At 34.7% G+C, this 22,038-nt stretch overlaps 3 protein-coding genes across 7 annotated transcripts; all 3 read right to left on the bottom strand.

Moving 5' to 3' along the window:
- Nucleotides 1–1,179: 1,179 nt before the first annotated feature.
- LOC126708045 (bax inhibitor 1-like) lies at nucleotides 1,180–3,906 on the bottom strand. Its single transcript, XM_050407869.1, has 6 exons — nucleotides 3,689–3,906; nucleotides 2,738–2,881; nucleotides 2,548–2,639; nucleotides 1,906–2,092; nucleotides 1,626–1,781; nucleotides 1,180–1,498 (listed from the first exon to the last, which is right to left on the bottom strand). Exons 1-6 carry the CDS (start codon nucleotides 3,803–3,805, stop codon nucleotides 1,448–1,450), a joined length of 747 nt encoding a protein of 248 aa, XP_050263826.1. The 5' UTR covers nucleotides 3,806–3,906; the 3' UTR covers nucleotides 1,180–1,447.
- A 4,236-nt stretch (nucleotides 3,907–8,142) lies between these two features.
- Nucleotides 8,143–15,087, bottom strand: LOC126709482 (uncharacterized). 4 transcript variants are annotated; one of them, XM_050409740.1, is made up of 15 exons: nucleotides 14,549–15,087; nucleotides 14,399–14,460; nucleotides 12,647–13,522; nucleotides 12,415–12,481; nucleotides 12,248–12,310; nucleotides 11,004–11,067; nucleotides 10,816–10,909; nucleotides 10,645–10,728; nucleotides 10,465–10,554; nucleotides 10,320–10,347; nucleotides 9,527–10,015; nucleotides 9,382–9,443; nucleotides 9,093–9,202; nucleotides 8,908–8,995; nucleotides 8,143–8,820 (listed from the first exon to the last, which is right to left on the bottom strand). In XM_050409740.1, the coding sequence occupies exons 1-15, from the start codon at nucleotides 15,015–15,017 to the stop codon at nucleotides 8,557–8,559; spliced, it is 2,910 nt and encodes a 969-aa protein (XP_050265697.1). In that variant the 5' UTR covers nucleotides 15,018–15,087; the 3' UTR covers nucleotides 8,143–8,556. The 4 variants fall into 4 exon arrangements, with proteins under 4 accessions (XP_050265697.1, XP_050265696.1, XP_050265698.1 ...); XM_050409739.1 differs by having other exon boundaries at nucleotides 12,647–13,528; nucleotides 14,399–14,457; XM_050409741.1 differs by having other exon boundaries at nucleotides 14,399–14,457.
- A 1,380-nt stretch (nucleotides 15,088–16,467) lies between these two features.
- On the bottom strand, nucleotides 16,468–21,771 carry LOC126709494 (vesicle-associated protein 2-1). Of its 2 annotated transcripts, none has more exons than XM_050409750.1 (7): nucleotides 21,298–21,771; nucleotides 19,395–19,465; nucleotides 19,179–19,260; nucleotides 18,735–18,850; nucleotides 18,495–18,629; nucleotides 17,588–17,662; nucleotides 16,468–16,839 (listed from the first exon to the last, which is right to left on the bottom strand). In XM_050409750.1, exons 1-7 carry the CDS (start codon nucleotides 21,365–21,367, stop codon nucleotides 16,705–16,707), a joined length of 684 nt encoding a protein of 227 aa, XP_050265707.1. In that variant the 5' UTR covers nucleotides 21,368–21,771; the 3' UTR covers nucleotides 16,468–16,704. The 2 variants fall into 2 exon arrangements, with proteins under 2 accessions (XP_050265707.1, XP_050265708.1); XM_050409751.1 differs by having other exon boundaries at nucleotides 17,588–17,656.
- Nucleotides 21,772–22,038: the final 267 nt, after the last annotated feature.

Here is a 22,038-nt window from a genome sequence, read left to right as displayed (position 1 = left end):
GAATTCGTATAGATAGCCCACACTCTTTTGGCAGAGAGCCAGGGAGGGCTTTGTTACGACATAGGCTTCTCTTGATACCAAGACCACCTAGGTGTTTGGACTTTGTGATTGTTTCCTAGTTTAGAAGATAGTTTTCTTTTTGGTGACAGTGTCTCCCCAAAGGAAGCTACGATTGAGTTTGTCCATTTCTTTGCAGATTCTTGTGGAGAGTAAGGTACGCTGCAAAGTTCAAACCAGATTTAATCTCACGTCCTTTATTCAAGGATAAAAATTTTACCATAGAACCATACTTATAATAACATTCCTTATAAATTAAATCTTTATTTTTTTAATGAATACATTAATCAAGATATTAAAAGATTTAGTATTATAAGAGGTTTTACTAAAAGAATATTGGTATTACTAGATGACTTTTGGACTCATGCTTATGCCATTTGGATTTTCACAAAAATTAATTCCAAATCAAGATGAAGATTTATAAAACTATCTACATATATTATATTATTTAAACAAGTCGCATGTTTCTTCAATTACCACATAATAAGTTAAGTTGTAAAAAAAAATACCTCTAAACTAATTTAGAGCTAAACTTTTTCCTCTTGGAATTTTTTTTTTTCCTCCTCATTCAAATGGTATCCTTTCCATTTGTAACAAACACATCCCGAAACGATTCTATGCATACAAAACGATCCATATCTGTTAACTTTGGAGCATGCATCCAAATCGAGGAGAACTTCTATTTTTTATTACTTCAAAAAAAAAAAAAAAAATTCTGAATATAGGACAAATCTAAATTTTCTTACTACTAATTTTTATTATTTTTCCGGGCTAGTACTTATTATTTCAGTAAATTCAGATTTGCTGGTTGCAAATGCCAACAGGCGAATGAACGTGGAGGAAATTATAGCCCTCAACAAACAAAAACTACTAATACCCTTACAAAAGAGGGCAAGTTCAAGTCAGACATGAATTCTAGACGTCTATGCTACGTTAGAATCAAAGTCTGCAGAGACATTGGTAAAAGAGAACACAGAGTTCTTCAGGTTAGAAATGAATCCGACTAAGTTAGAATCAAAGACCGCAGACAGACAAGGTAAAAGAGAACACATGAATACAACGGCGTCTATACAAGGTTAGACTAATATGGTCATAATCATAATTTAAATTTTAAACCATCAATTTACAAGGCCACAAGTAGAGAGCATCCATTGATAGAAAGCTGAAAGAAACCAACGTCTTGATCTCAAACGAAATTCCGAACATATACCAGCAGCCAAAAAACACATACCAACACAACTACCCCGTAAGTACATATTCCGAAGTATTAACACTTCACAGTCATTTGGTTCAGTTAAGAAAAGAACATATTTATGGACAAGATTTCACATTAGTAAGCCAAGGTTTCAAGAAGCATCACTCGTCCGGCTGCTGCTCCTTAGATACACTCTTAATCCCTCCTTTTCTTCTTCTTCTCGCCCTTCTCAATGGAATTCTTCAACTGCACAACAAATAGAGCCATGTAAGTTCCACATAAATATACATAGGCAGCAAACAAAAGTGGTTATTAACACTGCCAAGGTTCACAATAGGAAGAGACTGTTTGATTGCATTGTAGCTTGACTCACCATGATAACAAGAACTCGGACAAAAACAGCAATAAAATCAGTGAAAAGAAGCATTGCGTGATTCACATAGTCCATATCACCCGAATGAGCTTTCTCAATAATATCCTGGGTGTCCACAATGATGAAGCCGATAAACAACAGAAGCCCAAAGTACAACTGCAAAAGCAAACAAGAAAAATTGAGTTAGATAACTGCCACCATCTATTTCAATAAGCAAAAACGGAAAATCTAATCACTAAAAAAAAAAAAGTAAAAGATTTGTAATTATTAATCTCCGCACCTCAAACTTGAAGATGGCTGTAGAGCCCCCAAAGATTGCAGAAGCAAAATGTAGCCACAGGAGGACGCTAAGGCCAGAAGATAGCAAACCACCAAGGTAGAGGTACTCTCTGCGCCTTGCTAACATAGCTGCTGCTGAGAAACAGCCAAATGCTAGTGCAGTCCCAACAAAAGCAGTAACCAAAATACTGGAAGAGACAAAAAATTTCATGCGTTAGCATGTTCTATTCCAACATCATTTAAGGAGTAAAAGTAGAGAGAGATGAAATTTCAATCAACATATCAAGAGGCAAATAAAATAAAAACAAAAATATTACTGATGAGAACATTTTATTGTCTTCCGTCCACAAAAACAATCCCTCAATTTATTCGCTACATTGTTGGTCCCAAGAGTTTATCCCATGAACGATTTTATAACCTGAAGTTTAAAGTCATTGCTTTTAGTCACTATGGAGTGATGACATAACTATTAGTTTGGTCACGTCATCTAAAAGACTAAAAGCGAGCACTAAAATCGCTCATGGGCTAAACCTTAGGGACCAACAATTTATTTAAGCTTACAAAATAATTTATGGAATGTTGTTAGCATAGGTAAATAGAACAGGTAACAATGGAAACACTTTGATTGACGGGCCATACATACCTTGGGTCAACCGCGTTGGCTAAATTAAACAGAGGACCAAGTGAAGCCCCCTCAAAGGTGGCAGCTGCCATCAGCAGAGAAAGCTTCTTTTTCTGCTTACCAAGAAAACACCACACACAAAAACCAGAGTAAAAACCAGACACACGAGACATAAACAGATAAGAAAGCAACAAAAATCAACAGTGAATACCTCTTGATGAAAAGGGGTGGAGAATAGCCACAGAATGCTTCCAAAGCAAGCAATCGTGGTCAACATGCCACCTATGTTCAAGAGGAAATGCAGGTAAGCCCCGGCAGCTGAAGCGACCAAAGTACAGCATAGTGTCAGGTACACCTGCAACATTTCATTTTATGAAATTAAAGAGGTAACCAAAATTGTCAACAAAATTTCATAGCACATTCTCCTTTAAGCCTCAAAGTTCAAATGTCTCCTAAATATCATAACACAATTCACAGACACTCACTTTCAAAACCCAACATGAACCATGACTAGTTAAACCCTAAAACCATTTATAGAAATTCAACCAGATTGTAAATCTTGAAAATTCAATAGTCACAACAATACAATTATATTTTCATATACTTCCTTTCCCTACCTAATTTCTCTCAGCAACTCTAAAGAATAAAATACCATCAGAAAATTTTTAAGAAAACTAGGGTTTCTCAATTTTTTAGGTAATTTAACAAAGAAAATTGCACCGTTATTAAGGAAAATCTACAATCAAGATCCAAAGACAAAGAAAAATTCGGTCTAAACTATGAAAACATTTATTATAAAAAATAAAAAATCATCAAGCATCCAAATCATACTCTCATTTCTTTTCCATGTCCTCCGTTTTTCTCTACATAATAGTTCAGATAATTCTATATATCACTGCGGCTAGATAAATTTGTCCCTAAAATTAATTTTCTTTGATTTCTTTCACATTTTCGGTCAAATTTTCACGGTAAACAAACAAAACCTAAATTCTCCGAGAAAATGTCAAATAAATAGAAAAATTACAAAATTAAACATCTCTATAACATAAGATCGGGCTTCTCCTATCATTTCCATTCATTTTTTTTTTTTTTGCCAAGAATTTTCAGCGAAGCGAAACAAACACTAAAAGCGAGAGAAAATATTAGCGAGAAAAATCATTACCTTCTTGAGATGAGCCTGGACTGGGGGAGAGATCTGGCGGAAATTCTTGAGAGAATCGTAGCTCCAGCGGCTCTGTGTGGAGCCATAGGAATTGTAGAACGACGAGAAAGCGTCCATTGATTCTTGATCGGCGCGAGAGAAAATGAGCGAGAAAGTAAGCGATAATAGAGAAATCTCAGCCGTGGTTAAGTTTTGGGATTCTTTGTCATTATATATGGGTTAGGTGGGTTGTTTCGTCGAAACTTCTGGGCTTCGTAGAAGAACTGTAATGCCCCTTTTCTTTGTACTTATTTACGGATATATCCTTATGGTGTTTCAGATCCGTGAACGCTGGGTACTTTGAAGGGCGTGTTTGTCAGTGTTGTTAAACCACACTTTTCTATTTTCAGCATATCCACACGTATTTTTACAACAATTAAACAATGTTAACAGAACAATATTACCAAACGGCCATTTTTAGAGTATTGTATAGGACAGGTTTGGTAAGAGTATTTAAATGTAGATTTTATTTTTTTGCAATCTATAAAATGGTGGGTCTCACACTTGAATTTATTGTTTGACTAATATTTTTTAAATATAGTTTTTAAAAAACTGTGGATTTTGAAATGGCCAAGGGGTGTTTTCAGAATACAGAAAATGTTTTTAATGACATAATTATAAATAAATTGAAAACAGTAAACCCCACAGATTTGTCCAAATTCTTTTATCCCTTAAATTAAGAAGCTTATCTTCGTCACAAAAAAAATTCTCACATTTCAAATTTGAAACTTATCATAAAAAAAAAAAAAAAAAAGTACAGGATGAGCTCTATTTTCTTATTATTATCCCAAAAAAAAAAATGTAATCTACAAATTCTATTACTTTTTATATTTTTTTTAAATCTCAAAAATAGAAATGGTCCCCCAAATAATTTTTTTTGTTTTTAGTATTTTGAAAATTGTTATTAAAGGCCGGAACCATACACGTATAAAAATGCTAGTAAAAAGTCACCTCAATTTACTTTAATACTAAGATTATGATAAATATGCCTTTAATAATAGTTTAAGAGACTCTAGAATATTTAAGGTAATTCCAGCATAAAATTATTAATTCATTTATTAATTATTAAAATTATTAATTCATTTAAAAAATTTTATTAATGTTTGAAGTTAGTTAGAAGAAAAAAAAAATTGAGGGAAAAGTTAGGTAGGAATTTAATTAAGAAATTTAATCCAATTTTATAAGGACCACCAAAAAAAGGTGGTGAATTTAAGAGGGCAGTGAGGTTGTGATTACCGGGTATTGGGATGGAAATTGGAAGGAAGTTGCAGGGGGGATACGGTTTATAACTGTAGGGGTAAAAAGGTAAATCAAGAGGTCGTTCAAACTTGAAAAAGACCTTTAGTTGTTGACTAGACTCATTGGTGAGTTCGAAGAGGTTACTTTGACACGTAAGACAAAGAAAAAAGACGAAGGAATTGCGTTGTATCACCAATAGCATCTTGACATATAAGCAAAAAAAAAAAATTAAAAAAAAAATCAAATAAGAAAAAGTCTAAAAAGTTCGTTTTATAATTATGTCTTTAAATATTAAAATTCTTTTTTTCTCCTAAACTATTTGAAAAAAGCTTTTTGCAAAATTTGGGGGAAAAAAGAATGGAATTTATGTAAATTTTAGTGACAAAAATTATATTATTAAAAAAAAATTATTTCCTTATAAAGTATATCATTTGAGCTTTGGAATTCATGTTTATAAAAATTTTACTCATTCACTTTCTACTATTATTTACAATTAAAAATTTATGATACATTTCTTTTAACAATAATATTTGAAATCAACTATCTTTGGTGGGAGATAAAATATTGTAGTTTAGGTTAGGGTTTAAATCTCTTTCTCGTAACTATTAAATTATATAAAAAAAATAGATACATAATCAATTAATTAAAATTAATATGATATAATTTAATTTTTCCCAAAAAATTATTTATAGAAATTAAAAAATTAGGCTAGTAAATGTTTTTTTGTTTTTATTTTATAGACATCATAGAATTTGAATTTATAACATCAGTTCTATAATAATTGCTCATTCCTCGTTATATTAAGCTAAGACTCCAATTAATTTTTTAAATAAATGGGATTCAAATCTTTATCCTTTATCCCATGATAAAAATAAAAAATAAAAATTGGGTCCCAAAAAAAATTATATTATATAATAAAATCAGAAGCGGAATTAAGAATAGATCAAGGGGTGACTCCTCTTGAATTTTAAAACATTTCTAATAGTATATATTAATAGATATATTTAAAAATTTTAATTCAAAAAATTCAGCCCCCACAATTGAATGTCATTCCCAAAAGTTAAAATGGGTACTTAACCCATATTTATGCCGGTGGCTCTCTTCCAAAACAAAAACATTTTTTTTTACTAACAAAATAAATAACACCAAATTCCTTACCCCAAAAAAATCCGCTCATAAAAAAAAAATATATATATATATATATTTTTTATGGCCATGTATTTTAGTATGATACTTTGATTGTCTGCTTTTTTGAGACCCTAAATTAATAATTTGAGACTTAAATTTGAGTGTTGTTGAAACGTTTAGTTTTGTGTAAAGAATTGTTTAGGTGTTTTTCTTTTGTCATCTACAAGATGACTTTGCTATTAAGCAATTATTATAGTGCGCACGTAATGAAGTTGTTTATTCTTAGCTTAGCTCTAAATCCTTAAGAGACACACAAATCTTTTTAAAATTAATAATATTTATTTTTTGGTAAATAAATTTTATTCGCGAGATCAATAACCTATCAATTTGTTTATAAAATGGTTCTTATACTTATTCTTCATTCTTTTAATTTATTACAATTATGAAACAAGCATTTTCAACGGTGAATATTGTCGAAATGAGGTTCCACAATAAAAATGGAAGCTGATATTCTAACGGGTTCTTTGATTTTTTTTTTTAACCAAAAATTGCTGTGAAATTTAGTAAGAAATCACTAATAAATTAATTTTGAGATTTATAAGATCATCGTGATAAATTTTGATAAGAGTACAGATGATTGAGTTGAAATCAAACTTTGCATGGTACAAATTGATAACAAAAATTTTCTCTACTTCAGTAGAAGATTCTATACTTCCATATGAGTTCAAATCAAACTTTGTATTGTACAAATTGATAACAAAAATTTTCTCTACTTCAGTAGAAGATTCTAGATAGGACATAATAAAAAATTAAAAAAAAAAAAAAAAAAGTCCTCTTTCTCTCCGAATTATTTATCGAAACAAGGAAGGGGCAGATACTGCCTATATATATATATATATGACACAGAACATTTCATTAACACGCAAGAACAAAGGATATAGTAAAAAAGAGGTGGCCGCACAAGTCAAACCAAAACAAAGCTCAACTAAGGATATGTTAAAAAATCCGCACGATTTTGCCCCGTACTTTCCTAACCAACAAAACAAAAACAAACAATCAAACAAAAAAAAAAAACGTTTGCCTCTAGATGTTTCCAGGTTCATACTTCAAAGATCTGTATGGTTGACAAGAAATATGAACTTCATCTTCAAGCACATCCAAGAGAGGAATCAAAATACGAATGCAATCAACATACATATAATGAATTTATTTAGAGATCAGGGGGAAAAAAAAGAATGACCAATTAAAGGTTAGAATCAGCTTAAGTTATTAACCTATTTTTTGAAAGCTTCATTTAGATTGTTTAATATAGGATTAGGATCTATCGGTAAAGTCAATGTTTTGGGTATAATAATAGCAAAAGAAAATAATTATAAGTTATAGCTTTTTTATATTTCACAATTTTTGATGTCCAACTCAGAGGAATAATATTTAATAATCTATAATCCTATGCCGAATTCTCTATTTGGCACCTTGCCTCCAACGTCATGCAACTTGCCCCTTTTATTTTGAACTTTGGATGCATCAACTTTTGCACAATCTGAAGCTGACCAGAGAATTAATGATTATCTGCTTTAGTTTTCCTTCATTCTGATGGTCACTGCTTCTGCTTCCAGATCCATGGTAACACAGAATGCACAATAATTATCAGATGAAAATGTTGCAATAGTTTAAGGCTTCCAAAATTTGAGAATTTCAAGTTTCTTCTAGATAACTCTACCTTGGGCTGAATCGGCTGATTATGCTCTTTTGGTAGTATTGCCTAGCAAATCTACCTTTCAAACATTACAATGGTTCCAAGTCATCTCTTCAATAATCTATCATCAAAGTGGAATTCAGCCGGTGGCTTTGAAAAGAATTTGATTTGCAAAGGAGGCAACCTACCATTATTCAGGTCACTTTCAAAGACAAGTCGGTCAAGAGCATTTATGAATATAATAAGTTTAGAAGATAATTCGGTGATATAACAAAGGGGGAAGTGGCAGCATAAATAACATCCAAATGCATCTTATAGGGAGTAACAATTTGCATAGTTACTCCTTTTGGAATTTGGATCAAACATATCTTTGCAACTCTTCATATACCATTTTAAATCATAATCATATCATTGAAAAAATTATAACACTATAAGAAGAAACTATACAAGGTATAAAAAGAATTGAAATGGAACATACAGCTGATATTGTACAAAATTACAACAGAAATTGCTATGATAAGCCTAAAGACTGAAAGCTAACCTACATTTTTTTATCAGTAAGTTACACATACATCAGCTGGATCTTGAACCCAAGACCTTGTCATCCACCTTGCTCTTACAAGGAGAGGATGTGCGATTTGCTAGAGCTCATTGGTGCACTGAGAACTAACATACAAGCAGGTTTAGAACACAAAGAGCCTCCACAAAGCTGATCAAGCTTGCTCTCCAGAATTCTTCACAGGTTTGATACTCTGATTTGTCCATGTCAAGAATGGTTAGTTCTAGAGTCCAGGCTGAAACCCTGCCTGCAAAGCCTCTCCTTTCTCAGAGCTTCATGGCATGGAGCAAAGAACTCATGCTTGAGAGCTTCCTCTGCATTGATCCTCAATCTAGGGTTTACTGTTAAACACTTGTCCACAAGATCAAAGAGCGATCTTGGGATTACCTCGAGAAATTCTGGTCTCTTTGTGTTTGTTTCACACCAATCCCTCAGCTTTGTAGATGGCAACAATTGTGTATCATAGAGTTCCTGTGACAACAGAAATGGCATTCTTCAATACAAGTTGTCTTTGAATTTATATATCATTGAACAGATTGTAATATGAACGATGAATACCACTGGGAATGAGGATTCACGATCATGTAGCTTGGCAACTTCCCATAAATCTTCACTGCCCCTGAACTTTGATATTTCCTTTATGTTCCTGACAACAGCAGTAGTATGGTTGGCCAAATGGAGTATGGAGATGAAAAACTAAGAGTGCATAAAACCTTTAAAAAAAGGAAAACAATGATTCTTACTGTTCAGGATCTCCGAAAAAAGGCATTCTTCCAATCATCAGGTATAGTAAGGTGACCCCAGCAGACCAGATGTCAACCTTCGGGCCTTGATGTGGAGATTTGAACAGGACCTGCACTAATCACTCAAAACATGAGCTTCTCTAATCCTATTTGAAAACAAAAATCAAGCACAATTCTATTGATAATGAGCTTGCATGATTACGCAACAGTTCTGGAGTGTCAGGGTGGGAAAAATTTGAAAAAATTCAGATCAAATTAATCAGTCATTAAGGTTGATTATATTTTTCACCTCAGGAGCCCGAAAGCCTTTGGTTCCAACACAAGGACCTTCCCTCTTGTGCTTTCCATCCCCTAACAACAAATTAAATGGGATCAATAGGAAGAATACAGCTTACTTCCATCCAAAACTGTCTCAATTGCTATTAGTAACACACCTCTTTTCTTTATTAAGCCAGCACCAGCAACACCAATGACAGATGAATGCAGGGGCATGGGAGTAATATAGCCAAGCTTGCTATCCACTTTTCCAGGAGTGGCAGCAACTCTCTTTCTCATGGGGGCTGGAACACTTGATGCTTCATGATTTGGACTCTGCATTGTTTCCTGTAACAGGCTGATGAGCTCCTTCCTACCTTGGCATGGCATAGGTTCCCTCCGCCTTTCTGCTGAAGGAGTCCTGGTGCTTGTCACATCCTTCACAGAGGTTATGCCTGAGCCATCTGCACCTTGACTTTTGATTGCATGCCCCTTTTTTTTCAGGTTTTTAGGATCTAAAGTTGACTTGGAGACTTTTGTTGTCTCCTGATTGACTGCTTGCAAAGTTTTAGCAGCTGGGAATTTCCCACCTTTGGTTGGAGGTGTAGATTTGGCATTCTGAACCATAACACGATTGACGCTTAAATCGTATCCCATCCTTGATTTGCCTGTAAATGTATACAAATGAGAAGCAACAGCTTTAGTTTGATTCTGTGAAAGTAAGAGCAGAACACATTAGAAAACAAAGACACCGCCTTTTTCTCACATTAAGAGGAGGGGGGGGGGGGGGGGGGGGGTGTTGGTTTAGAAAGCGACACCTTAGTTTCATTCTTTGTTTTTTTTCCCTCATTAAGTCTTACCAAATAAGGATTAATACAATGAAAATTGGAGGTGTACAAAGTCCAGTGTTACTTATACTAAAACCAGTCCATCGGTAGATTAAAACACAACTTGAGAGGAACCAAGACTTACAAGTGTTTCCATACTTTTGATGCAAATCCTGTCAAACATATAAAGAAACACAGTAGTAACCCAACAGGTTATAATCTATGAGGAAAAAATTCAGCGGAAATAAACTAGATACAAAAATTAGAATAACAAGAGAAGTGTAACTAACCATGGCAAGGTTAAAATCGATGAGATAACCTTTATGGGCCTTACGAGAGAAAAGGAAATTGCCAGGTTTAACGTCTCTATGAACTATTCCCTGCAAATGCAGAAAAAAAAAATCTAAGAATCCCTAGTCATGCAAAAAGTACATGAATTCAAATAAAACATATGGGGAAACTATATTTACCTGCTTATGGAGACTCAAAAGTGCTCTGAACATGCAATAGCCATACCATCGGAGCTGAAGCACGTCAATTTCTTTCTTTAGTACCTGAGAGTTATGGCAAAGTCAACATCCATGATCAGACAAGAAAAAAAGAAAGTAAAAAAGAAAAAGAAATGAGTATTGAATAATTACCTCAGGCCTATCATGCTCAACATGCTCTAGAACAAAGCAATCAGAATTTCCATTCGTGAAACAGCCTTCATATTTAATAATAAAGTTTTTACCCCTGAATTAAAACAATAACTTGCATATTAAAACACAACTTGTTGGCTGCAAAACGCAATGCAGTTCATATAAATGAACTTCCATGAAATCCTTACCCAAACCGTTCCAACATCTTCTGTTCATTGGTAACATGGCGCCTATGAGCATTAGTGTGTGGGCCTGCAGAGCCATTAAAATACATGAGATCAGGGAGTAATCTTGTTATTCTTGTACTTTGATAATTTTCTTGTTCTTTTGACAAGTTTCTCATACTTCTAATATGTCACTATTCCTACAGAAGACAAACAGTGATGGCATTCTTTATGATAATATTGGCTACACTACAGTACATAGACTTGGGTTTTAAGTCTTGGGTGAAAGTATGTGTCTAGGTGTCAAACTCTTCTACTCTCAGAATGTTTGAACACAGAGATATGGCTAAAGATCTAACAACCATTTTAAGTTCTACACCACGCCAAAAATGAAGTATATGTGTAACTTAGCATGTCCAACATAGGCACTTCACTCATATAGAGCTACTTAGAAACAAAGCAAACTTGAGGTTGAGGGAACTTTCTTCCTCATTTAAGTTGTTAAGCATCAATGTCAGGAATGACAAGTTGGTGAGTTTGAAAAATCCCAGATTCTCCCATACCTAAATCCAGGTCATATCATGTCCAACACAAGTGTTTCACATTCTTTAGACTCGTGAAGATTGAAAAAGTCTACTTTAAAAGTGATTCCATCATGAAAGCTTACGTATGAGGGGATGCAATAAGCAGAAGCTCCAAATGGTTGTTATAAGAACACAAAAGAATATGCCAATATGCTTAGTATGCAATCCATACCCTTAGTATGAAATCATACAGCCCCTATAATGACTAAATTAGTCTAGGTTGATTACATAGGATTACAAGATCAAATGAACATAGCCTTCCTTCTCAGACAACCAGAAGAGAAAACTACAAGAAAGAGCAAGATGTAGAGAACAAAATCAAATAAATCCTAATAACGTTTCTAGATAGGAACATCATTTTTGATAATAAAAAAATTAAAAAAGAAGGCTTGGTTTACAATGTTACAGAATCGCAAATAGGAAATTTACAAATCCTAGGCAATTTTTCTATTGATGAGACAATCTAACCCCCTCCTCCCCACCCCCATTTCACTTGTAATGGCAGTTTAAGCCCCAGTGCATTCCAGTTTTACTGGATTTAATCGTAGTTCACATTGAAGTAAGAAAAGTCAAAAGCAGTCAAATTAAGTCCAAGATTGCAGGCACTTTAGTGATAATGTGTAGCTAAACAAATTCCAGGACTAAAACAGTCAATGGCATGACATATAATGTTGTCTCACATACATTTAATTGCAACAGTGACTCCATCACTTCTTCTCTTTGCCCTGTAAACAGTGCCATAACCACCTGCAAGTTTTGGATTAGACAAATCAATCAATGACCTGCATAACAATCAATGGATTGCCAGAGATGTGGGTAAGATACCAGGAGGGAATCAAAGCTTTTGATACCTGAACCTTCTTCTTCTACTACTATATAAGATTCAAAGTCTGGAAGTGCTTTTGGCTCCTGTTGATCCTACAAAGTAAGCATCTATAGTCATTAACAACCAAAACTTAGTGGATAAGTTCATTTATTCCCCTTTTGGTCAGAAAATTAACTCAAATTAAGACCCAGGCAGCTGGACATAGATGTTGACCACGAAGTACAATATAAGATATGGATATTTCAGATTGGAGCTACCTTGGGATAAACAGAAGTAGAGCTTCCCCTTCTTTCCTTAATACGCATGTCATCATAATTACGCTTTAATTTTTGCGCCATGCTGACTGACGTTTGATCCCTTCTATGCTGCTGCTTCTTTTTGGGAGAATCAACAGCTTTACTATGCTCTAAAGACTTTGAGAGAGCATGCAGTCTTGGAGCCATCCCATCCTTGTGACTTGCCTTTGTTTTGGTGGAGGGTTTTGACAACTGCTTCTGAGCTACAGAGAGATCAGCTCCTGGAGAGACAGCCCGGGTTTCCAAATGTGTAGGTTTTTGCTCTTTGTTTAAAGAAGACATCATATCATTAGAATTCACATTCTTCATCCTTCTAAAATCATTTTCAGGCGAAAGGTCCAAAAGAACAGCATTAAACGGGCAAAAAGGATTTTCTGTTTCCCCTTTAAGACTTACAGAATCCACAAATTCTTCTTCCTCCTGGCCTTCCATAATGCTTTCATTTTCAAACACTATAACTTTTGTAGCTTTAGAAGCATCATTAACATTCCTAGCCTCTAGTGGGCAACATCTGGCATCAAGATTTGCTATACTTCCGAGATCAAAATCATTTATTTTAGCATCTTCACACAGAAATGGATGGTCCAAAATGGTATCTGGAAGAGCGACTCCTGGATCAGGCTCACATGCTGTTATTGATTTAGTCACCGTCCTCTGTAGGAATATGCTTGAATTAATGTCACCCTCTACATATTCCAGGTTCTTCAGTTTACAAGTTAGTCGACCAGCACTGGATTTGGCAAGCATGGAGGGTGTGAGCATCAACTTATTCACCATTACTGACATGTTACTTGGCTGCATGTTTATGCTCCTACAAATATCGTCAGCCATTTGAAGCTGCACCTGAATGAATGATATGATTCAAAAGCTATCTGGAAGAGTAATTTGCTAGCTTGCACCTCATTAAATGAAACAAGTATTTTCTTGAAATAATATAAACAAAAAGGCCCAACAAAATTTTGCTTCAAAGAAAATAGAAAATAATAGGGGAAAAAAGGAAAACACACACAATTTCAAGAAAACCACACTAGTTATTCTAGAGAGAGAGAGAGGTGTCACCCAAACAAAGTCAGTATTGAAGGCCATTTCATTACAGTAGAACACTAGTGTCATGCACTGACAATAAAAGATGCAAATCACTTGCATTTGGACATTTCACACTGATTAGGATTATCCAACACAGTCTCATAAGATAATTCTAGCAACTGTTCGTCTGTTACAATAATGAGGCAGGTATCTTATTTTTATTTATTTTATGAATAAGTTAAGGTCAAAATACATCATTTGTCTCTAAAATTTAACTCGTGAACAATTTTAGTTCCTGAAGTTTAAAGTGATCGCTTTTAGCCCTTAACAAACTTAAAGTGGCCGATTTTAGTACCTATGGAGTGATGATGTGTCATCTAAGGGAAGAAGTAGAGAACATACATGCAAATACAATCAGTCCTCAACACAAGCAACATGAAGCCGCAGAGTCCTTCGTCAAAACTCACATAAACAAGAATTACAAAAGGAGCTCTTAACCAATTGCATAACACCATATTAGATACATTAACACAAAACTATCCTCTTGAATTTCACATAACCACAGCAAATGTGATAAATTCAAATCTAGCATAGTCTCACATTGGAAAAGCAAATTACTTCAGCAATTTGAATTGCAATTCAAGTTAAATTCAACAAAAACCAAAATTAACAAAATTAAAAAGATACCTTTGGACAAACATACTGAATTGATTTCCGCGAACACGACGACGTTTTTTTCTCTTCTTCTGCTGTAATTAATCATCAAAATTCAGTGTGTTTTCACAAAATTTGAAAAAAAAAATTTTTGAAAAGAACAAAAAAAAAATTTCTCCTTACCAACTGTGTAATTCAAAATCGCTCTTCTTTTTGGCACTGGCGAAAGTTCACAATCAGAAAACGAAATCAGTTTGCGCTTCCGAGACCACGTTGTGACAAAATCGATCTGATTCCACAGCCAATAGGCTTCGGGAACTCCGATGCGGATCCGCGAAGGCGAGAAGAGGTGAATCAAATTGGAAGTTGCGGCGAACTGAGCGAGAGAAGTTAGGGCGAGCGGGGAGAGTGTGACGTGAAGATCGGCGGTGAAGAAGAGCGGCGAGTTAGGGATGGAGCAGAGCGACTCGACGAGGTCGGAGGTGGCGCGGAACAAGGCGCATCGGGAAGCGAGCTCAGCTGGGCGAGCCGGACGGCCTAGAGATAGGAGGATCGCGAGGAAGTGCCACGCTTTCTCCGACTCTGTAGCGGTGGCGGTGGTGGTGGTGGTGAGGCTGAGTTCGGAAGCCGAGTCTGCGAGACGAGTTTCCATAGAGCTTCAGATCTGAGAGAGAAATTGGAGTTTAAACTTTAGACAGTGAATAATGGAAGATTTTTGCAGAAATGTTAAGAGAGGGAATGAGAGGCGGGAATTTGGCACGAGTAGGGTTTGAGAATTGGCACGTGCACATTTCCCGCCATTTCTCTCTCTCTCTCTCTTTTTGTGTTTTGGATTTGGTATAGACAAAATGACGGGAGTACCCTTTTGATTTTTGGATAGTTTGCTGTTTTTGGCAAATTTTGAAATGGCATTACTGGAAGTAGGAAGTATGGTAGAAAATGGGGGCCACGTTGTTGAGCTTGTCTGAAAGAAAGCAACGCAATCCAATTTTTAAAATTTTGTACCACGCTCCCATGAAAATGAAATTTGCAGAATTTAATTAGATCAGAATTCACCCATTCCAATTGAGCAAGATTTTGATCAAATTTTATCAAACTAGCATTGTCTTCTCTCTTGTAATTGTAAATAAATGCATGTGGTAACCATCTCTTTGTATATTGCTTGCCAACATTTTTTTATGTTTCCGACTTGTATGTTGTTATTTTACTTTTATAGCTTTTTTTTTTTTTTCCCAAAAATGTGTATTTTTTATCCCAAAAAAAAAAATTTCTCATCTCTCGTGTCTTTAATAAAAGCAATAAAGTGAAACGAAGCATTCATCCAAAATTATCTAAAAATAAAATACAAAGAAGTGCATTTTTCTAATTTCATCTAATTTCAAAAGTGATTCAAAAAGTCAATAATAGCTGTCATGAACGAAAGAAAATTAAAGACAAAATAATGACAACAAAAACCAAAGAAATCAACAGGACAATTAATGACAATAAAGGAGAGCTATAAGAAATAAACTTCTATAAGATGAGTATTTCTCCCAAAAAAAAAGAAACCATCGTTTTTCTTACTTATTACATCTCTTCTAGTATTCTTCTTTCCTTATCTCATTTCTTCTTGTATCCATAAATTCCCAATCCTTCAATTCCCACTTACATCTAGGATCTAGCTTTATCCTAAGTGTTCTGAATTTCAATATCAATATCTACAATTCAAAATTCATTATCGTAGTCTATTCTAGTATATTTTAAGCTTCACTTGTTTTACATGTTTTTATTTCTATTGTTATTATTATGTATTGCATAAGTTTCTTATGTGCGTTTACTAAATTTAATAACACTGTTTATAGATTATTGATCAATGTAACCATGTGTTTGATTTAATTAAAAAACCTAATATACTAGGTATTGCTAACTGAATTTGAGCAATATCTAAATTAAAATTCTTTTGCGATGCTTATCAAAAAAAAATTTGCGATGACACATTAACCTCCATCTGATCATACTGGGTTCCCTCGGAATGTTAATTCTCAAAGGTTGAAGGGGCAGTGCTTTCAAGGTGGCACTCAGCCTTCATCAGCAGGCAAGCAGCCCCATAAGAATGCCAGAAATGTCAAATGAAGTTGGCAATATTAACATTTGGGATTAAACGAATAATATTCACTGCCACATTGGGAGTGATGGAATAGAAACATGTTCTCTAAAACAGCTGATCACAACAGATTTAACATGATCAACATACAAAAGAAAAGAAAATAAGTGAACTTTCCATCCAACTGAGTGTGAGAATTATACAATGAAATTAAGAAGTGAAAATAATATCTCCTGAAGTTCTGAAAGGTATCAATTCATTCTGTAGACGGTGAGGTCAATGAGAGGTTCAAGAGGAAGCCAACCATGATGCCAATAAGTGCCACAAAGATAGCAAAGGTGAATGAGAAGCCACGATCACTTTTTCGAATTCTTCGTCTCTTCAGCATCTCCTGTTGGAGAGAGAGCAGATATATTAGCTAGTAGTCACAAATGTCAGCAGCTTTATATTTCATAAAGAGTAAATTATAGAGAAACTCTATTATCTTGTGCAGCATATCTACACATAAAAATGAAGATGATATTAACTTTCACTGATCATTCTGAGCTCCCATCAACAGGTGAAAGAGACAATTAAACAATCAAACTGATCCAGAGGATTTCAATATGATACTAATATGCTGATCAGAGTATCGTGGAATGGGCTATACAAATGTGGTGGTGTTTTTTAATTTTATTGTTTATGATGGGAAACCTCCTCAAGATAGGGCCCTTTGGACCCACCCCTGTAGAGTAAACCTCAGATGCATGACCCTGCCCACAAGAACCGTGCATCGGGTAATCCTGGACTTGATCCCAGGACCTTGAGGGAGCACACCCTAAGGCCTACCAATTGAGCTAAACCGGGGCAGGCTATACGACTGTGTTGTTTTCAAACCATTTTACTCTACAGAGAATTGTCAATAATTCCAACAGTCAAGCTGATAAGTCCAAGGTAACTGACTCAATAACAAGTTTTCAGTTGACTTTTAAAAGTAATCAGATGTCATCAAAGTTTCAGGGGGGTATTGTTTAATGCACTCATGTACATTTAAAAATATACCATCTTCACTTGCAGAATCTGAGAGATTTAACATTATCATCATCAAACTAATAAATAAGACTGAAAACAAATAGATCAGGGAAAAACATAATACATACCAGTTCCTGTTGCAGTTGCTTTGTTTGTCGAGCAGCTGTATCTCTTTCATCCTTCAGTCGCTGCAAAGCCTGGTTCTCCATGCAAAAGAAAATTTTGGACGAAAAGAGGGGGAAAAAGGAATTAGAAGTAAATTGAAAAATATACAGCACACTGTAAACATCTCGATGATCATGTTAAGAAGTTGGACTTAACTAGTGGCTTCAATGTATACTTTGTTGTAGATAACTAGAAATCAATAACTGGACAGAAGTATGACAGACTTTTCCTCCAAACCAGGAAAAATCCTCACACACCTATCACATGGCAATTTAAATGACCATTGACGTGTGCTTTTAATTGCATGACCTATTTTAATCATTATGCAATCTGTTTAATAAATGACTTCATGAGTCATGTAATTAAGACACCCATGGATGGTCATCTAAAATGCCAAGTACTGTGATAGAGGAGATTCCTCCAAATTGATTAGGAGGAAAACTTTGTTGCCACTTACAAGCACAATCTGATGAACAGCATAATGCCTCATGCACAGTTCATGAGGCTGTTTTCAACACATAACACATCTACCTTGCAAAAAGGAATATTCTCAGATTTTCTATGAATAGTATGGCACACATTTAAAGCCCTGATTTCATTCTTTGGCTTGTCTGTGATAAGATATCTAGGTGCTAATTTCATACAAGGCAATGAAGTAGTGCTTCTAAGTACTTCTTTGAAAGTCATTTTCAAAAGATGAAACATATATGTGCAGGTAACTGTGCCCCCAACAAACTAAAATAATATATCAAATGCATGCACAAACTTCAGCCTGCACAAACATGCATACATACCCCACATATTCTACCAAGCCAGACTTATTAATAAAAAAACTGAACCATAAAAAATAAAAACTTCAACAAAACTTACAAGGTGAGTACTATCAGAACTTAGTTGGGAGTCCTTCAACGATTCTTCTGTTGAGTTTGCTTGAGCTGAGGAAGGGGAAATATACGTAACCCTAAGCTTGCATTCCTCTATAGCCTTTCCACTGTCCTTATTAAACTGGATTCAATAGTAAACATCAACTGTACAACATCAGTATTATTTCAACAGAATATGATCAAGCTAGTCAAACGAAAGCATGACTCTCAAAATCAACGTTCTTACAGAATCTTGTGGAAGATCATCAACATCAGTATTTGGAGGCACTATTGTACTCTGCAAAAGAAATTTATCTTTGCATTGCATATCTGGAGGATATTCTCGTTGGGCTTGGAGGGTGACTGCAAATCAAGAAGTTTGTTAACAGCAGCAATAAAAATAAGAAAATCTTCAGGGACTATTGGAGGATATTTTAAGAACAAATATTGTTATGGTTCACAGTGTGCGACCAAGTAGCATATGGTCAGTTAGTGCCAGCTAATACACTTCTCAAATCAAAAGCCAACCATCACCCAACAGGTGTTCATTGATTGGCCAATCACTACTTTGCTCATGTCTATATGTTGGGCAGTTTCTCCTAAAGATATGTTCAATAGATTATCAAAAGGTCATTACTTGCAGGGGGAAAAAATATCTATCAAAAGATTTTTGCAAGGTATTAAAAAGCACCTCTTATGATGCATGAGTCCCAAGGATCTACAACTCCAGTATTGGGCCGCACGAAGTACTTTTTAGGTGAAGTGGTTTTAACCTAGCAAAAAAAAGAAGGGGGAACATTCAAGTCATATGTAACTGATATGAAATTAGAATGGCTTGCTAAATACATATCCAGCAACAAATAAAAATGTTTATATCTGTGATTCTGTATAGTAATAGAGATAGTACCTTAAAAGCAACATGATTTTCTGTGTTGTTCACAACTTTAAGATCACAGTAGCTTTGCTTTTCCAGCTCAACTGATTACATGAATCCCAAGATATCCATAAGAAATTTCGTGAATAAAATTCTTATAAAACAAACAACCAAAAAACACAAATTCATAGGCATACAAAGGAACCAAATAGCCGTATGGAAGCAGGCCTATATCTAAGTCATGTTGTATTTAATTTTGTCAGATTCAATTTCATGTTCTTGATCAGTATTCTTCTTCTTTCTCTTTTTTTTTTTCCATATATTTAATGAACCAACCCAGGTGAATCTATCATTATCTTTCTTTCTTCTATTCTATTTGTATTCCCCACATCCAACATGATTTTTGACTCATTTATTTAAATTTCAGAACTCTTACAAAATAAGCATACCCTATTTTAGTACATTTCAACCACTTTCCCCTCTCCTCTCATCTCCATTCATTCCAAATGTAACCTTATTCTTATTCTAACATCCCCCTCCCCCCAGGTTGCTCTGTGTTTTCCCCATTTCCTTTCATATGTTTCCAGAAATTACTACAAAGCAAGGAATCTGCAAACATTAGTTAGGAAACTCAGATTTTGATAGCATCTCACATAAAGACAATCTCCTTGATCTTCTGAATAATCATAGGTTGTCATAAATCCTGTTTAAATTTCCATTAACTATAGAGTGAAAAACACATAATTTTCTCCATAACTTTAGATATATCCACAAGGTTAAACAAATTTGTAGCTGATTTTCCTTAGCTTAGAGAACATCAACATACAATTGAAAAGATAGTCACACAATCAAATCTGGAGAAACCAAATGTTCCTGAATCAAGAGCATACGTAGTTCCAAACAAGAGAAGCAGACAAGAACAGATGAAGAAGTGACCCACTTCTTCAATCCATTTTTCTCAATTGCCTTTTAATTTTCTTGTATGTAATTATCTCTTATCATATCATTCCTTCTTTTGGAACCTATCCACTATCCCAACATCCCCACATAAGCCTTATCCTCATTTTTTTTTTTTTTTGATAAATCCATATAAGCCTTACCCATGCCATCATGTCATACATCAAATCCTCAAGGTACAAAAAAAAGTGTATTGGCACACATCCACAACCCAAAATTTTCATTTCTGCCACAACCAATCCCAATCCTTGATGTTTCCACTTGAAGATCATCACTTTTCCATGCTCCTTTGAAAATCCATGTAGCCATACAATCAAACCTGTGCATCCAATATTTTTAGCACATATATATTTCTTGACTGGTATCGTCATCATCATCATTCAAAAATAACTAAAATCAGCAACACTGTATCATTTCTTTCTTCATCCAAGAGCTTGTAGCTCAATTGGCACCTCAGAGATGTCCAAAATTCAAATCTCCTCTTCCCTAACTATCAAAAATATAGATATTGATTGGTATCAACATCATCCTTCGTAAATAAAACCAGCAACACTGTATGGTTTCTTTCTTCATGCAACTCCCCAACACCATTGAGAAACGATTGCACCAGGCATGGTCATGTGCATAGATGTTGTATGTTCCAAATATTATGATTTTAGGTAACAGAAAACTTGGATTAGTTTCTTATGATAGAATATCAAAGACCCATTATTTCATATATCCCATAGCTCTCAAACAATTTTTACATTCACCTAAAAAAAATTTAATTATATAATTAACATTTGAGAAGCTTGACCTTAGTCCTGTGTCTAATGAATACAAACAAATAAATCACAGCTAAGAAATTGACACTTCTAATAAAAATGGGTAATTCCAATTGAGACGCATGCAATGCAAAAACAACGTAATTGATTATAAATAAATAAAAGATACCCAGAAAAATTAAGAGTAAAAGAAGAGAGAAAGAGAGGGAAAATACATGTAAACTTGAGCTCATCAGGAGAAATAGAGACCAATTGATTACCAACACCAGCACCAACGGCACTCATGATGGTCGGTCGGTCTGGTCAGTTCAGTTCAGTTGGCACCACAAAAATTATCAAAGAATCAGTGAATCAAACCCTGTACGAGACTCGCCCAGTCATTCACAGAATCCTAACATTCAACCCCCCACACACACACAAACAAACACAGAGAGAAGGAAAAGAAAAGAATATGTTTGCGTGTGTTTGTGTTTGTGTGTGTGCGTTAGAGAGAATTATGTGTTGCTTGTGTGCGTTAGAGAGAGAATAATGTTTGTTAGAGAGAGAGAGAGAGAGAGAGAGAGAGAGATTAGTGTTGGTCTGTGATGGATGGGTATAATGATCACAGAACAGAGCGGCAATCTGAGAGAAAGGGAAGGGAGGGAGGGAGGGTAGGTTGGAGAGATCACACGTGTCAACCAGTGACGACAGCGACGTCCGCTTCAAATGTAGGAGAGAGATTTTTGTTGTTGTTTTTTCTTGTTTTATTTTGTTTCGTTTGTTTGAGGATGTCGGTCTTGACTGGGGAAATCTAAATTTTCTGTCCCACTTTTCCTGTTTCATTTGCTACGTGTTAATCTAATTAATTAAATATTATCATTATTAATTAATGTTAGTATTAATTAATTAATTAGGTGAATATATAAAAAGTTTTTATTGATAGAGTATAGAGAAAAGTAGAAAAAGTGAAACAGACT

The sequence above is a fragment of the Quercus robur genome, chromosome 12 (assembly GCF_932294415.1).
Source record: "Quercus robur chromosome 12, dhQueRobu3.1, whole genome shotgun sequence".
Lineage (NCBI taxonomy): Eukaryota > Viridiplantae > Streptophyta > Magnoliopsida > Fagales > Fagaceae > Quercus > Quercus robur.
The sequence above is the reverse complement of the archived record's forward strand: the minus strand, read 5'-3'. Positions and strand labels throughout refer to the sequence as shown.